The sequence below is a fragment of the Crocodylus porosus genome, unplaced genomic scaffold, assembly GCF_001723895.1.
Source record: "Crocodylus porosus isolate Cpor-Errol unplaced genomic scaffold, CroPor_comp1, whole genome shotgun sequence".
Classification (NCBI taxonomy): Eukaryota; Metazoa; Chordata; order Crocodylia; family Crocodylidae; genus Crocodylus; species Crocodylus porosus.
In genome coordinates this window covers 90,089,810-90,107,039 of record NW_017728918.1, presented here as the reverse complement: position 1 = coordinate 90,107,039, position 17,230 = coordinate 90,089,810, and the positions used below count along the sequence as shown (strand labels likewise).

The following is a 17,230-nucleotide window of genomic DNA, read 5'->3' as shown; positions in this document are numbered from 1 at the left end:
GAAACTTGGTGATCGGGAAGCAGCAGAAGTGTTAATTAATGCTTCCACTGTTACCCTGCCACTAAACTTCCAGGTCTGTGAGGAGCCCCTTCTGACAGATAACACAGCCTCACAGATTTTGATTTGGTTTTCAAAAGAATTTAATCTGGTTAGTACCTGCTCTGGCTTCTAGTCAAAACCAGATGGAACAAACATCAAAAATATAATTTCTATAAATAAGGAAAATATCCCTTAGCACAAAAAGATAAATCTTGATTTTCCCTCTCTGCACAGTGACAATATCCATTACGAATTGACAAATATCTATCCTGATAGTAACATGACATTTTTATTTGACAGATCTCAGTTCTCCATTAGTCTGAAAACTCACTCATCCCATGGAATGATCTTTTATGTCTCTGATCAAGAAGAAAAGAACTTCATGACCCTTTTTGTTGCCCATGGACGGCTCATTTTTATGTTTAATGTTGGTCACCAGAAGATAAGGATGAAAAGTCAAGAAAAGTACAATGATGGGCTTTGGCACAATGTAAGTCAAAGAAATGGTTGTTAGTATGACATATGCTTTAGAAACTATAGTTATAAAAGTGATGATCTAACAATTCATTTTCAGCAAAAGATTAATCTTTGTTCTGAACCACATATACATACCTATGTGCTGAGAAATTTCTGCTAACATTTTAAAATCTACTATAAATCTTTTTTTCTCTCTCTCTGCTCTCTCTCTCTGAAAACATTGCTAAGTCATTAACTGGGAATAAGGTGGTTAGCTGCCAAATCACTTATAGTCATCCAGATATTTACCACAACAACAGCTGCATGGAAGAAGTAGAGATGAGCAGATTTGAAAAGTCAAGTATTGACCAAACCAAGCAAAAAACAAGCGAAGTTTGGTTAGGCTTAGAGCTGGAGGGGAGGGCTGTGGAGAACTAGAGCAAGTAAAAGGAAGAAAAGAGTTGGAAGACAGGTAAGAAAGAAAATTAACAGTACGTAAAACAACTAGTTCGCAACTTCTTGCAAAGTAAGAATTAGATAACCTTCTTTTCTAACTTTGTGCCATTATCTCAGGTTGTAGAGTTTTCTACAACTATTATCTTCTTCTGCTGTATAAATGGTGTTTCCTCAACAGTTTGATTATCCTTTGGTTAAACAATTAACATGATTTTAATAGGAATTTTTCTCCTGCTTAGGTGATATTTATTCGGGGAAAAAATATTGGTCGTTTGATAATTGATGGCCTTCGAGTATTGGAAGAAAATGTTTCTACTGATAAAACTTGGCAAGTCAGTGAGCCACTCTACATAGGGGGTGTGGCTCCAGGAAAAGCTGTGAAAAATATCCAGGTAAAGTAGACATGCACTATTTAAGAAGATATATGTAATTAAAATGTTGACTATACAGATAAACAGAGGCAAAAGCATATTGTGGCATTGATCCTCAGGCATTGTTGAGGAGCACACAGGGTACATTAGGAGTTGGTTGTGAAAACTGGGTGTAAGACACATTTGTTCTGTGATGCTGGTGAGTGGGGCTTGACATCCTAGCAATGCTGAGGACACCAAGGTGTCATTATGACAGCAAAAAGTATCTGAGGAGGAGAGACATGCCCCCTGGTCAGACTGAGGGGAAAGGATGTTAAAGAGGCTATCCCATTAGCTATGCATCACTGGAAGATCCTCCTTCAAGGGAATGATTCTTACTTGAATAATTAGATTGGCATTAGTGCTGATTTGGAATTAAGAGTGCCTCACAAGGGTTCTGTTGGTGTTCTATATTCATCCTAATCTAAGGATTAGGGGAATTTTCCCCATCTAAAAATCACATCACATAATAGTATTAATAGTAGAATTACATTTAAGATGTAATTCTATCATTAATCGTATTTAATGATAGAATTACAATATATTTCAACAACTACTATTTTAACAAGGGGCTCCTACAAAACTATTCCTATTTACCAGCAATAAAATTGGGTACAGTAGCAGAGAAGTTATGGTGTTTGTCTACAACTCCAGTCTTGTAAATTTGAGCCCCAGTCCAGAACTGTGCCCAAGGTTGCCTCTTCTCGATCCACCTGTAAATGTATATCTGATTATACAGGCAGAATAGTCAAAGGCACCCAGACTAGACACTAGCCACATTGTTGCCTTGTGTACTACTGTCTACTGAAATTGATATATTTTAATCAGGATAGTCCTATGAGCTGCTACTTCTGGGCAGATCTTTGACCTTTATTGTTATAAAATCCAGAAACAATGTAAAGATTATAAGTTTTTCCAGAGAAGATGGATGAAAGACTTGAGAAGCTATTTATCTGTTTTGCTGTCAATTCAAATGTGCTACTTCATACAAATAAAAAGGAAGAAAAAATGCAAAGGGGCAAAAACTACACAAAATTTACTTCTGGCTTGAATAACATGATCCTGAAGAACATGCTGAGTACATAGCACTACAGTTCAGTACCAACTTATACAATTTGAAATAGAAATGGAAATAAACTACCCTTTTAAAATATCTTTCTTTGAGAAATTTTGGGAAATAAAGAATCCCAGGAATAAGTAATCTTTGGCTAGAACACTCTCATAGTTTGGAAAAACTATTTAAATTCCACCAGAAACATGGACCTTACGTCATCCTATACAGCAATGAAACAACATGGGATTTTTTAACACCCTTAAAACTTCTCTCAAGAGGGGAGACTTTATCATCTATTTTGTCTCTTCTAATGCGATCTCTAGGGAAAGTGTTACCGTAGTATCTGAGAATCTCCTGAATACTCCAAAAACAGATATAACAATAACAGTGGACCCTCTACTTTCTCCTTTCTCTGGTTGAACTGCAATAGCTTGCTTCTGAGGAAGGTTTTAGAGATGGGGGATGGATTATATATGCATACACTGTGTGCATCAACATGTGCTATTAAGATGACTCAATAAACTCTGGTGGTTATGCTGGAGTCAGCTGCTCCTAGGCACAGCATCTTCATGTGTCCCTGGGACTGCAGCAATTTGAGCTGGGGCAGAGCAGCCCCAGGCCAGCAGGGGGCACAGGAGGCCAGCCCTGGGCTCCAGGTGGCAGTGCTGGGTGGCAGAGGGTCTGGCCAGAGCCAGGAATCTGGTCCGCAGCCGACTAGGCTAGCCAGGCCCAATTTGTGCCCAGTGGTTACCATCTACATGTTCATTTGATTGCACGTAATGACTCTGCTGTAATATAGTACTGTCCCCAACTTTACTGTCCTACAGTGTTGTTAATTAGTTTACTGCTCCCTGATAGCAGCACATGTGCAGATGGTAATGATGTACTGCATAATTAATTAGTCAACCCCACAGTAAAGCCCATGTATAGATGCACCCACTGATTCAAACATTAATAAGAGAAAACCAAAACACGGAAATGAATATTATTGACTCTCTTGGCGTCATGCTGATAAGATATAAATTCCGAAATGTGCGCATCAATTGTGCAGGTTTTAAGCAGATGCTGGTTTTCATTAGTGTTGTCTCAGGTTCTTGAGAGGTTTAAATTAGACCAAGATTTTGCCTTGCAAATGAAAGTTACATTATTATTCGGCCTGTGCAAAGCGGCTAGTATCTGCTTCGGCTTCGGACTCAGCCAATTTGGAGAACTGTGATTCGATTTGGTGATTCAAATCACTTTCCCGAATCGATTCAGCTGAATCTCTGAATAACCCAGGCTGGGCTCATCTCCGGCCTGCTCTCCCAGCCCCAGCAATGGCTGCCCCGCCCACCCCAGCTCCTGGCACTTGGGGAAAAAAAGCCCCGACTCAGCAGGTACTGCCAGGCGGGGGGCAATTCCTGCTGCCATCCCCACTGCCCCATATAGATTTGGAGAGCTTTGAATCAATAAAAACCTTTTTAATTGGTCCCCTGGTTCGATTTGGATTCAGAGATTCAGCCACCAAATCAGGCTGAATCTCCTTCAAATTGAATCACCACCCAAAGCTTCGCACAGCCCTAATTATTTTGTATGTTGAAGTGGGGTGACATAGCAAAAACTGAAGCAACGAGGATTCCCTTTAGGGAGTCTTTGGTTATATGAGACAAAGTGGAAGCTCCACAACCCACGATAAGTGGGAGTGTTTCTGGTGTGTCTGGAGAACCGCTTCTGTGCTCTGGCTTTTTTTTGCTTCCTCTTGAATCTAGCCAAAGATGTGGGGCATGAGAAATGAGGTCACAGTTGCCCAAGAGTTTACCTGAGATTTTTTTGAACTAGAGGGTGAACAGGGCCCAGAAAAAGAGAAGCAAAAAAGGTAAACCCCCTTGCCCATGGTGTCCTGATTCTTTTCCTATGGGGAGATAAGGGGAGGAAAAAACACTTGCATGCCTTCCATAGGCATTTTACTTAATAATCTCACTCTTTCTTTTCTCAGATTAACTCCGTCTACAGCTTTAGTGGTTGTCTCAGCAATTTACAGCTCAACGGCAAATCAGTCACTTCTCCTTCGCAGACGTTCAGTGTAACACCTTGCTTTGAAGGCCCTTCAGAAACAGGAACATACTTTTCATCAGAAGGAGGATATGTAGTTCTCGGTAACATGCCATTTAATGAATATATCCCATAATAAGACTTGCATATTTATTCTAAGGCATGGTAGACTTGCATATTTATTCTAAGGCCCTCCATTGGGCTAGAAATGCCCAACCCCCTTATGTAATATAATTTTTTTGTTTCCTGCTTTTCAATTTACTGTCACAAACATATTTTCAAAACTAATATATTTTTAAAAACAAAGTAAAAACAAGAGGTCACTTTTAGAAGCATATAGTCTGCAAAGGTCCATACCCATCATTAACGTAGGGATGGAAATAACATACCCCACAGATGAATAAGATATTTTTCTTCCCACAGATGAATCCTTCAGTTTAGGCCTGAAATTTGAAGTTGTTTTTGAAGCACGTCCTAGAAGCAGCTCAGGAATCCTGATGCATGGACACAGTGTGAATGGCGAGTACTTAAACATGCACATGGAAAATGGACAGGTAAAAAAAAAAAATGGTCACTTTCCCTTCTTTGGTATGACTAGGTCCATCTGCAGCCTGCTTGGATTCTGTACTAAATGAACTTTTCCTCTGATACAGTCACTATTACTTGAACCTTATTTTTCTCCTCTATATGTTAACCCACTAAACAAGTAGCTAAGCATAACCCAGATACTTCTTTTAACATACATATCAACTGCTGCAATCAAGTCACTTTCATTGGTTTCAACAATAAATATTTAATATACAAATGAAAGGAAAGAAGAACATTGACACATTGGTGTTGTTCTTTCATCTATACATTAAAAATGCGTAAGTTACAGGGTAAGGGGACCTGATTTCATTTTCCTGTTAGCAAACAATTTTTTTATTTACTTCATGTTCAAAGAAATATACGAGCTTGTGCTGTTGTTTTGGCAGGTATCTAAAGGGGTTCCACGTGCTTGTTGGGCTGATAATCAAAGCTCTCTGTCTTTTGTAAGACTAAAATACAGCAACGAAGTTAATTGTTTGAACAGTTCTTGCCATAATTTGTGTTACAGTAGCACTTAAATCAGTGATTCGCAAACTTTTTTGGCTCAAGGCACTCCTTCATAGTTTTTTGAATTTTGCAGTACCCTGGTTGAGAACCACTGCTGTACTCTTTTAGCTTGCCTCAGCGGTTCTCAACCAGAGCGCTGTCGCCAACATGGCTCGGTAAAACTGCCCTACGTGCCTTGTGGAGTTAGACCACCAAGTGGTTGTGGCAGAAATAAGCATTAGGGTTATGTGGTAAAAGTAATGCATGAAGAACTACCTGCTCCTGCTGCAACCCTTCTGGGCTGACTCCATATGCAAGCCCAGAAACAGAGGCACATGGTGGAATTCCACTGCCACCAAGTAGAAGTGTCCTGAACACATCTGTTTCCAGAAGAAGCATGAAGAACTGGACCAAGTAGTGCTGCAGCAAAAGCAGGCACTCCTGCCTGTATTAGGTTTATCAGATAATCCTAATGCAGGCAGGAATGCTCACTCCTGCTGCAGCTGCTTCTGGATCTGCCTCCACACAAATGGGTACGGGGCAGTTTCACCTGGCTGCAGAGAGCATGGAAACGGCACTTGTGCTGCAGCACCCCCAAAAGGGTCTCACAACACCTCAGAGTGCCACAGCATCTTGACTGAGAAACACTCACCTAAAGACACCAATCAAAACACAGCTCCCATTGTGGGAGGTCCTGGACGTACACATACGAGAAAATAGCCCCACCTCAAAAAGTTTGCAATCGAAGTAGACAGAGCAGGCAAAGACTTGGAGAAAGGCAGAATCATTTCCCCCACTTTGTAGATGGAACTAGGCACAGACAGAGATGCTTAGAACTGTAACAAGTTTTCCTCTTTTGAATTAACAGGGGAAAGCTTATGGCTGCTGCTTGCAATGCAATTCTTTGTGCTAACTAGTGATTCCCATAAACTGTTTAAGTGTGGGCAGGAAGAGGATGGGAACTATCTCAAATTTATTTTTTGGTGGTCTAGAGAGAAAAATAAACACTCTTCCTAACCATCATTGATGTTACAACAGAAATCCTGTAGAACAAAATTTGAGTAGCTGCCTTGCATCGTTTTCAGGGGACAATCTATGAACATTCATAGAATTATAGAAAAATAGGACTGGAAGGGACTTCAGGAAGTCATCTAGTCCAATCCCCTGTTCAAGATAGGAACATCCCTGCTTAAATCAGGTTTGTCTGACCTAATCTTAACGATTTCCAAGGATAAATATACTGCAACCTCTTTAGATAACCTGTTGCACTGCTTACAGAGGTCAGTTCTTGGACCTTTGCACAGCCAACTTAAATGGGCAGTCCTCACAAGGAATCTTGCACTCCACAATAAGACACAACTGTTCCGAGACTATTGTTGAAGCCTCAGAGAGGGAGGATGCTGTTGTGAATAAAGGATTTAAGAGAACTGTTTGCAGTTCCTGAGTCTGCCACAGGTTTCCCATGTGATCTTGGGCAACTAACTTAATCTCTGTGCCTTGATTCTACATCTGTATACTAATTCCCTACCCAGTCAACCATTGTTTGCCTCATCTGTTTATACTGCAATGTCTTCAAGACAGAGACTGTCTCTTATGAAGTGTCTACCAAGACAGGACTTGAATGTCATTTGAGGCCTCTAAGCACTAATGTAATACAGAAATCAAGAGGACAGCAATTCTAAAGTATTTGGAAGCAATTAATTGAGCTGTGGCCACATCTACACAAGATGCTGACTGCATAGCAGCTCATTACTACTGTACAGTAGCTTGTTACTACTGCACAGTAACACCACGTGGCACAAAGCATGACACAATACTACTGCACAGTAGTGACAACCTAGTGTGCACTAGTAATGAGCTACTGCATAATCATCATGACCAAAAGCCATTCAGGGCTGCTACTGCACAGTAACTCCAGTTACTGCACAGTCAATTAGTACATGTGTATGCAACTAACAACTGCTCAGTCAATGTAGACAGGACCTGTGTTTACTTTTAACCAAGGATAAAAAAAACCATGTTCCTATGTTCAAATCAGAAACATCCCAAAAGCTACTGAAATGAGAAACTTAAAACTTGGTTTAGTTTGAAGAATTCATTGAACATGATTACGAAGAAAAGTGGCTAAAGTTCTAAAAGTTTAAAGTAGGAACCTTGCATTAGTGGAAAAAAAGGAACAGAAAAGCAAAAGTTGGTTGGAAAAGATTTAGCAGTGTAATTGCATTGTTTTCTCACAGGTAATAGTGAAACTGAATAATGGAGTCAGGGACTTTTCAACTTCAGTTACACCAAAACAGAGTCTCTGTGATGGCAAATGGCACAGAATGGCAGGTGAGTAAAATCTGATTTTACCCATAATGATAGTGGAGCTTCGTTCTCCCTTTATCCCATCTCTCTACTTGGGCAAAGGTAGTGGAAGCAAGGGCATGCCATATCTATCACTTCTCACTGTTTTTCTCACTATTATTCTCACTTCTCACTGTTGTTTAAACAGTCCCTGAATCAAACCTATTTGAAAGAAGCAAATCTTGGTTCTCCCCCAAGCACTGTAGTGCTTCTGAGGCTTTCACACTGCAAGCAAAAGTAGGACACGTCTTACGAGAAGGTCAGAGACAATCTAGTAGCCCATGCTATACAGCAGACTTGTTCCCTACCCTCTGCTGGCCTATGGACAACAGTTCAAACAAGTAACATGCTGTGAGCAACCTCCCACTTTGCTCTTTCTGTCAACATGAACTGTAGTGATAATGGCCTCGGTTTTGACTTTCAATTTCCTGCAGTCACAAGCAACATGGAGATTCTTGGCTATATGTTGCTGTGATCCAGAGATTGGGAACCAGTGAAATAGACATTTGTGCACATTGTTTGTTCTCAATTTGATTTATTTGGGGGGGGCTTTGTACCCCTTTTAAAGTTTGTTATGCAGCTGTGTATCCCTGTTATTCTGTTACATATATGAAAGGAACAGTTGATGTTACTGTAACCACAATGTGAGTTTGATAACCTAAAGCAGGGTTATCAAACTCATCCTGCTCTGTGGGCTGGATAAATTGCAGGCCACATTAGGCCCACAAAGTACCCCAATGTGCTGAATCCAGTGTGGTACCACATGTGGTGCATGCCCTGGCGTAGCCATGCACGCTACCTGCAGTGCTTGCCCCAGACCAGCTCCATACACAGGGCTGGTCTACATCACCAATCCAGACCAAACCAGGATCCAGCAGGCAGGGTCAGTCTGGCACAAGCACCATATACAGCATGTACCCCAGAGTGGCAGCATGCACTGACTGCAGCATGCATTGGTTTTGGACCCACAGGGCACACAGCACATGGTGCTGATCCAGGTCGCATGCTGCATGTGGCACCTGCATTAGACCAGGCCTGTGTGCTGAATCTGGCATGAGCAGCCATTCTGTAGGCCTGATCCAGACTGGCTCCAGATACAGCAGGAAGGACCAGTCCAATACAGGCACCACATGCAGTGCCCTAGACTGGACCCGTGCTGTGTTCAGCAGGTAGGGCCTGAGCCAGCACATGCTGCATGCCGTGCACCAATTGGAAACCCACAGGCACCACTGCAGGCTGGATGATAGGGCTCCATGGGCTGGATCTAGCCCTTGGGATGCATCTGTGACACCCCTGACCTAAAGGATATTGAAAAGGGGATTTTTTTCATTTTTTCTTTGTCCTTCATTTATATTTTCCTTTTCCCTTCTTCTATTTTCCTATTTCTTCCTCTGGCATACCTTCTAGAACTTTGCTGCATACTCCCGGGAGCACATGTGACCCAAGTTGAGACATACTGTTGTATATTGTACAAAGCATAAATGATACCGTTTATAATTAAAGTTCTTCATCCACTTGCCCTTTGCATTCCAGTGATTAGAGACTCTAACGTAGTGCAGTTAGATGTGGACTCTGAAGTAAACCATGTCGTGGGGCCACTAAATCCCAGAGCAATTGACCACAGGGAACCTGTGTTTATTGGAGGTGTGCCAGGTAAGATGTCAGCTTTCTTAAATCTTTGTTCCCAAGTTCATAGATTCATAGATTGTTAGGGGCTGGAAGGGACCCGTTCCAAGTGTTTTTAAAAAGAAACTTAGAAGTTTACTTTTCTTTGAAAGAGAGTGGGGAAAACGTACTATTCCTCTGTAACCTCTGTCTTCCTGATGTAGTCTGAAGTTTTGAAGGTCAAGTCAAGCTGCTAGAAATTTTTTGACTGAACAGAATTCCCTCAGAGAGGCTGTTTCAATGCAGTTGAAGCATTCTTGGCAGTGTGAGAGCCACCAATGCAGCCAGTTTGCTACCCCATGGACTTTTCACTTTAATTAAGAACTGAACTGTAAAGTTTTCCATGGGATTGAAAGCCCTACTGAGATATAGCTCTAGTCTTAAAATATAGTTGCTGCTAACCTGTTCCCCCACCTTCTCCAAGCCTGACTCAAGTACTAATTATGAATAATTATTAAAACATTTAAAAATCTGGCTCTATCAGTTTCTCATGTGCAAGTGTTGGTTAACATGACCTTGTGAGTCACAAAGCATCTATGTGATGGGGCTCAAAATTACTAAATTTACTCTTCCTATTCAACAGGCTGCTTCTCCACTGGAAGTTTCATATGCCAGCTATAACCAATAGGCCTGTGCAAAAGGGGAAGTGTTTGATGCGGATTCGGCCGATTCAGAGGACAGTGATCTGATTTGGAAATTCAGATCACTGTCCTGAATCAATTCGGCCAAATCAGCTTTGGAAGATTTGCCGCTGATTCGGAGAGATTCGGTGATCTGGCCATAGACTATAATGGGAAATTACTGAGATACCTATAACGTCATTTTCTGGCAGACTTGGATGAAAACAGCAGGGATGGTAGCCCCTTCTGAGGGCATGAAGCCTGCCAAGTTTCAAGGAGACAGATGCAGGAGTTTCTGGGAAACTGCACCTTAAACTCCTGAAAGCAAACTAATGTCACTTGTGCGTGTTACGGCAAATTTGGATGAAAACAGCAGGGATGATAGCCTGTAATAGGGGGCCTTCCCGGTGCTGGTTAGATTTCCACCTGCCCACCTGTTTCTAGGCCATCCACCTGCCCCTCTTTTGCTCAGGCAGAAACAGCTTACAAAAGGCACAAAAAGGCTGAAGACACAGACTAATGTGCTGTTTCTACGTCCCTCCCCAAGAGCAGTGATTGGAATGGCACTCAGGGAAATATCAGAGTCACTAGCCAGCTACTGATGTCAGTCTTTCCCCCCCTACTCCCCCTCCCTCTTCTCAGTTTCTGTTCCCCTAAAACAGTGGTCTCCAAAGTGGAGTGCGCAAGACGATCCATTGGGGTGCAGAAAGAAAATATTAGAACTTCTATTTATATTTATATAAATATACATCTATTGGGGGGTGCGTGCTCAAAAATTTTTTACTGACAGGGATGCGTGATCAAAAAAGTTTGGAGACCACTGCCCTAAAAGGTTGCTTTCTGAATCTCCAAATCTTTTTCTGAATCTTTTCCAAATTGATTCGGAGGGTTTTTTTGTCTCCTGATTCAAGTCAGATTCGGTGATTCAGCTTCCAAATTGGTCTGAATCTTCTCCGAATTGAATCAGTGACCAAAGCTTCACACACCCCTAATAACCAACAGTATATGATTTGACTTTTAAATCACTTCCTATATACAATCTTCATTTCTCATTGTTTTGGAGTGTTATTGCTATGTACCTTCAAACAATCAAAAATAACACTAACAATCCAATTCATAATATTGCTTATCTTGGATGAATAGCTCAAGAATGTGATGTTCTGTTCCATCCCATGCTACAAAGGGAAAAAAAATAGTCTTAAAGGGAACGATAGCATCTCTGTGCATAAGGCTGATCTTCCTCTGTTTCTAAATCAGGACGTTGTTAGAACTTCTGTATAATTACTGCAAAACCCTGTCCAAAGAGGGAATATAATGTGGTAACTGTGAATGTTGTTCTGTCCCATAATAACAGAACTTTATAATTCCACATTATTTACAGAATACTAGAGACATCACACATTGGCAACATATTGGAACTGGCATTATATTACGCACATTATATATTTATCTGGTATGCATGTAAGTGGAGTATATTGTATTCCTGGGACTTCAAACTCATCTGGTCCCATGGGCTGAATGAGTGGCATGGTGCTGATCCATTGGCCAGATTGGGCCCATGGACCCTGTCCTGCTGCATGTCAGATCCAGTACCTGTGGCACATGCTCCAGGTGACTCAGGAACCACACTGCATGCAACACCCACCTTAAAAGAACCAAAGTGGGTACTATATGCAGCACCGTCCACATGCAGTGCAGTCCTGGAGCAGGCACCACATGCAACATGGGTCTTTGGCTGGCTGCAGAAAGCACCAAATTAAAGCTGCATCTGATGTCTGGCATATGGGGCCAGTCCACCACATGTCGCATGTGGTGTGTGGATCAGTTATGAGACCCAGGGACAGTCCCGAGGGCCAGATGACAGGGCTCTATGGGCTAGATCCAACCTGAAGCCCATATCTTTGACACCTGTGTTGCTATAATGAGACAACAAGCAAGACATGATGCTAACTTAAGTCATATAAATACAACATACAAGTAACTAAATATAACCTAGGAACATGGATATAGGCCACATCTACACAAGTGGCAGACTGCGCAGTTGTTACTCCACAATCATTTGGTACTTGCATAAGCTTATGATAGTACTAAATGACTGTGCAGTAACCAGTGTTACTGTGTAGTACCATCTCTGTAGTTTTCCCCCAAAACTACTGTGCAGTAGCAACAAGCAACAGAAATATCACCACATGGTTAGTGCCCAGCAATGCTACTGTGCAGTAACAACAAGCTGTGCAGTAGCAATGAGCTACAATGCAGTAGCGTCTCATTTAGACGCGCCCATATACAAGTAAACATGCCGTATGTCAGAAGACATTACAAATGCACAGCCTGATATTCTTTTCACATGCTTTTGCGTATGCAAAAATACAAGAGAGCCTTCCCATTGGTTATAAGGTATCAAGAAGTTGAGTATAAGTGCAAATGATACGATACCATTTCTCATACCTACTCTAAATAACCTTTTTGGAAATTGGAAGTGCTTCATCCATTTTGAAAAACTTCAGAAGATAGGTCAGAGCTGAAATTGGTAGCAAATTATAAATAAAGGTTATTGTCTTCTAGAAAGAACAGAAAACAGATTCCAGATTTATATTCAGGGTAACAAAAGCAACTTGCTCTTACTTTGGAATTTCAAAAAGGGCAGTGCTCCAATGAATTACAAAGTCATCATGATATATTAGCTTTAGTCCTATTTCTTGGTTGTTCTACCTGCACCCAAATTGTAGGGTGCACACATTGACACGTACTAAACTAGAAACCTTGGTTAAGTTGCTGGCACTGCCACTGGTCTGATGGGTGACACTGGGAGAGTCAGTTCACCTCTATTAGTTTCCCCAGCTATAAAACTGGGATAATGATACTGATCTCTTCTATGAAGTTACCCACTGTGATGAAAAACGCTGTATAAGAGCAAGGCATTTATTAATAATACTGCTTTACCGATTTTGTGTCGCCTCATCATCGGTTAGCTGCACAACAACTGAATTTGCTTTGGATGTAATTAAGAACAAAAGTTGGTCTCTTCAATTTTGCTAGAATAAGAGCTGGTCTTATTGAAAACCGTGGGTAGATATTGGAAATCTTTTGTTCCTCCATGTGGTCTCCCCATAAAAAAACTCACTTAAACAACTTCCTTGTTCTGCCTACTTCCCTTTCCTAAATATAGAAATCAAAATATGTCTATGTTGAAAACTATGGTTTTGGTAAAAAGAATATTTAAAAAGACACCAGAAAACCACGATTCCAGAAAAAATAGCTTGAAAAATATCTTTAAAATAGAACATGGATCTATTTCAAAGACTGTAAAAGTGAATAACTCATTTTTTCCTCTCCAAAATTGTTATGCAAGTTTTCAACCTGCTTTATTTTAAGTACTTATACAGTTTACTTCAGTCGTCATTGGTTCCAATTACCGTTTTTATTCTTTGTTTCTTTCAGAATCACTTCTAACATCCACCCTGACCACACGAAATTCCTTTACTGGCTGCATTCGTAACCTGGTGATTGATGAAAAACCAGTGAGTTTTAGTAAAGCAGCTTTGGTCAGTGGTGCAGTGAGCATCAACACATGTCCAGCAGCCTGATACTGCATGTCAGCAGAACTGCAAAGGTCTTTACAGCACTGAAGGATAAACAAGGCAAAAGGGTCTGTGTTCTAGTCCTCTGCAATGCTGAGAAATAATTAAACTATATCATTCAAAATCTGTATATTTAGGGTCACTCACTTCAAACACATTTATGTGTACAAACAAAAAACCACTGAAGAATAAAGAGATTTTTTTTCTGCAGTGCTTTTGCTATATATAACACAAGAGTTTACAGTTACTACGGTTTCTGTGTTGCAAACCCCACTGCCCTTTTACATACCAATGCTGATGGATTACAGAATAAAGGAAAGTGATTTTAATATGTTACTTTCCAAAGACCCTATATTTTCATTCCATGCCATACAAATGCCCTAAGCAACTTCTTGTTTATTTTGAAAAAATGCTAATATACATGAAAGAATAAAGGTAGATAATAGACTTTGCAAATAATCGTGTTTAAAGATTATTTTACCTCACATTCAGTTTATTTATGCTGCATAGTAAATAGATCATTTATTTAAACTAGCTAGCGATTAGAACACCAACTGCTAATACAGAGAGTTCTGAGTATATATGTGTGTGTGAGAGACAAAATTTCAACATTTTGTAAAACATTTTCCTTTAAAACTGTATACATACAAAGTACATGTATAAATAACCCCAAATGTCAAAGATGCAGGACATGATTTCTGATCTAGTTTGTACTGGCAGAACATAAGTAATTTCACTGACTTTGGTATGGTTTCCCATGATTTATGCTAGCATACACAAGAGGAGATTAACACCTACAGTACCTGGAGAAACTATATCACAGAATACAATCATCATTCCTTCCTTCATCCCTGCCCCTGCTTAGCAATTGCTACAGTACAATGGTCCAGCACCTTTTACTCAGTCACAAACCAAGTGCACAAAACTCAGAAGCAAGCATGAAAAGCACTTTAGCCAGCTACAAGGCCTAGTGATATCTAACACCTTATGGATCTCAATATGCAGTCTGTCAAGTGCCTTCAGACTCAGAATTCTTCTCAGATCCCCTGGAAAAACTTACCCTCGCCAGATGTGCTACAAACTGTCTCAAAATATTCCCAATCCATCTGATTTCTAGCCTTCCATGCAGGAGGTAAAAGAATGGTAGACTCACTGCTTAGTCAGCTCACCATAGGGGTTCCTGAAATTCCTTCCCAAGTTGTTGGTACACTATACATAGAAAAGGAAAAATGCAGTCCTACTGGTACCTAAAATGCATCTCTGAATCAAAAGGCATGCTTAAATAAGAACTCATAAATATTTTAATTCTCAATTGACCCCATTTTAGTTTGGTCTAGTTTAGGTCTCAATAGACCCCATCGAAAGGTAATTCATTGGAGTGGGGTTTGACTCTCCTCCCCCCCTTGAGAAGAAATTTTCCATAAGGTTCCCTCCTCAGACTTGCATCCTGCCGAAGGTACACACTTACCTCCCCAGTGTTTTGAGGGAGGCTAGTGCCACTAGAAATTTTCCTGTACCCTAATACTGACTCTTATCTTAAGAAGGACCCTTGGTCATAGCCATTCACAGTCAGGGGATTCCAAGGAAAAATACCATAGCCCAGAGCTTTATTAACTGTGTCTGCATCCTACAAGCTCCTGGTGCTTGTCTCTGACAATCCCTGAATCTTAAGCACCAAGTTCTGAAGTACACAGAGGGTTACATATGCAGAGGAGCCCTTACTAAGCCCATGTCTTCAACTGCCTGTGATATGGAAGACAATACGCCCATTGTCTTTAAGACAGAACGCTTTTCCTGTACCATCTTCACTATTTCACAGGCTACTCCAAAATAGACATTACGCTTTTATCATTCATTCCTCGAGATCCTTGCATACTCCTGGATCAACCCTCTGTTCAACATGGCTAACTTGGCCAGATTCTCTAGAAATGGTGAGAATATTAAAGGAATGCTTGGACATGTTTTTCCTGGACACTTCAAATATATGCAAATAGATAAAACATCCTTGCACAGCATACTAGAAGGATCATGGGCCAGGTAAATGTGCTCATCTGCGTTGGGCGTTTTATAGCCATACAAACACCATTTGAAGCCAGGAAGCAGCTCCCTTCCTTCTCACACATGGAGCAGGTGGACAACATTCCAAAGACGACAAAGACGGCTGAAGATTTCAGGGTGTAATAGTAATTCTTCGGAAAATAATAATGTTGTAAGGTGAACTAAGCCCTTAAAGCAAAGCAAAACACAGCTTTAGTATGAATCCCAGGATATGGTTCCCACAGCAGTGTGAGGTATAAGTAGGTAAGTGGCTGTTGCCACTCTTTAGTTACAAACTATACCTTACTGTTGTGACCTAATATATTAGTAGGATTTAAAAGACTAAGATATGATGGTTTGTGCCAATATATTACTCCATCAATTACTGAATAACTCACTCCTGGAATCCATTTTAGTTCAGAAGCTGGATACATAGGAGCTAAGGAGAACAGCTGGGGAAGCACTGAGGTCCCGGAGGGGAGGGGTGCCAGATGTCCAAGTAGAGTGGTCGCTCCTTAAGGAGACGATCCTCCAAGCCCAAAGGGAGGTAATCCCAACACGGATCAAAGGGAGCAGGAGGGCACACAAGCCCCCATGGCTCACCAAAAGCATCCAGGAATGTCTCCTAGCAAAAAGGAAGGCGTACACCCAATAGAAAAGAGGGGACATCACCAGGGATGACTATACTGCGGTTGCTCGGGGATGCAGGGAGCAGTCAGGAAGGCCAAGGCAGAGATGGAACTGGGACTAGCTTCCCCGATTAAGGACAAGAAGTCCTTTTTTAAATACATAGGGGGCAAAAAGCAGGTTCCGGGTAAAGTGGGGCCCCTGCAGAACACGTTAGGAAATTTGGTCATCACACCAGATGACAAAGCCAACATATTTAACGATTTCTTTGCCTCCATTTTCCTAAGCAGGGACCGGAACAGTCACCCCCCGCACTGGGCCCCCCTTAGATCCCAGGAGAGGTGCCCCTAGGCCAAGGGTTAGTAAGGAACTACTTAGGGAACTTCTGGAAGGACTGGACGTATTCAAGTCAGCCGGTCCGGACGATCTCCACCCTAGAGTACTAAGACAATTGGCTGAGATCATTGCAGGACCCCTGGCACGGCTTTAACGGCACTCGTGGTGCTCTGGTGTGGTGCCAGAGGACTGGAAGGGAGCCAATGTGGTTCCCATCTTCAAAAAGGGGAGGAAGGAGGACCCGGGAAACTGTAGGCCAGTTAGTCTTACCTCAATCCTGGGCAAGCTTTTTGAGAAAATTATTCTGGCACATATCCACAAGGGGCCAGCAGCAGACATCATTCTTAGGGGCAACCAACACGGGTTCATTAGAGGCAGGTCCTGTCAGACCAACCTGGTGGCCTTCTATGATCAGATCACCAAATCCTTAGATGCAGGGGTAGCAGTGGACATAGTCTTCCTGGCCTTTCGGAAGGCCTTCGACACTGTCTCTCACCC

General features: G+C 41.5%; 1 protein-coding gene and 1 long non-coding RNA gene across 2 annotated transcripts in view; one reads left to right on the top strand and one right to left on the bottom strand.

Annotated features, from left to right (window-relative positions):
* LAMA4 (laminin subunit alpha 4) overlaps positions 1-14,179 on the top strand; it is a 172,598-nt gene extending 158,419 nt beyond the window's left edge. The window contains exons 32-38 of the mRNA XM_019537929.1: positions 340-529; positions 1,191-1,343; positions 4,391-4,550; positions 4,870-5,000; positions 7,758-7,851; positions 9,400-9,519; positions 13,593-14,179. Coding sequence (XP_019393474.1) covers positions 340-529; positions 1,191-1,343; positions 4,391-4,550; positions 4,870-5,000; positions 7,758-7,851; positions 9,400-9,519; positions 13,593-13,738 — 994 coding nt within the window. The 3' untranslated portion in view covers positions 13,739-14,179. The remainder of the gene's footprint in view (positions 1-339; positions 530-1,190; positions 1,344-4,390; positions 4,551-4,869; positions 5,001-7,757; positions 7,852-9,399; positions 9,520-13,592) is intronic.
* LOC109311950 overlaps positions 12,489-17,230 on the bottom strand; it is a 7,545-nt gene continuing 2,803 nt past the window's right edge. The window contains exons 2-3 of the long non-coding RNA XR_002101667.1: positions 13,512-13,514; positions 12,489-12,501 (exon numbers count right to left, since the gene is read on the bottom strand). This is a non-coding gene — a long non-coding RNA (uncharacterized LOC109311950). The remainder of the gene's footprint in view (positions 12,502-13,511; positions 13,515-17,230) is intronic.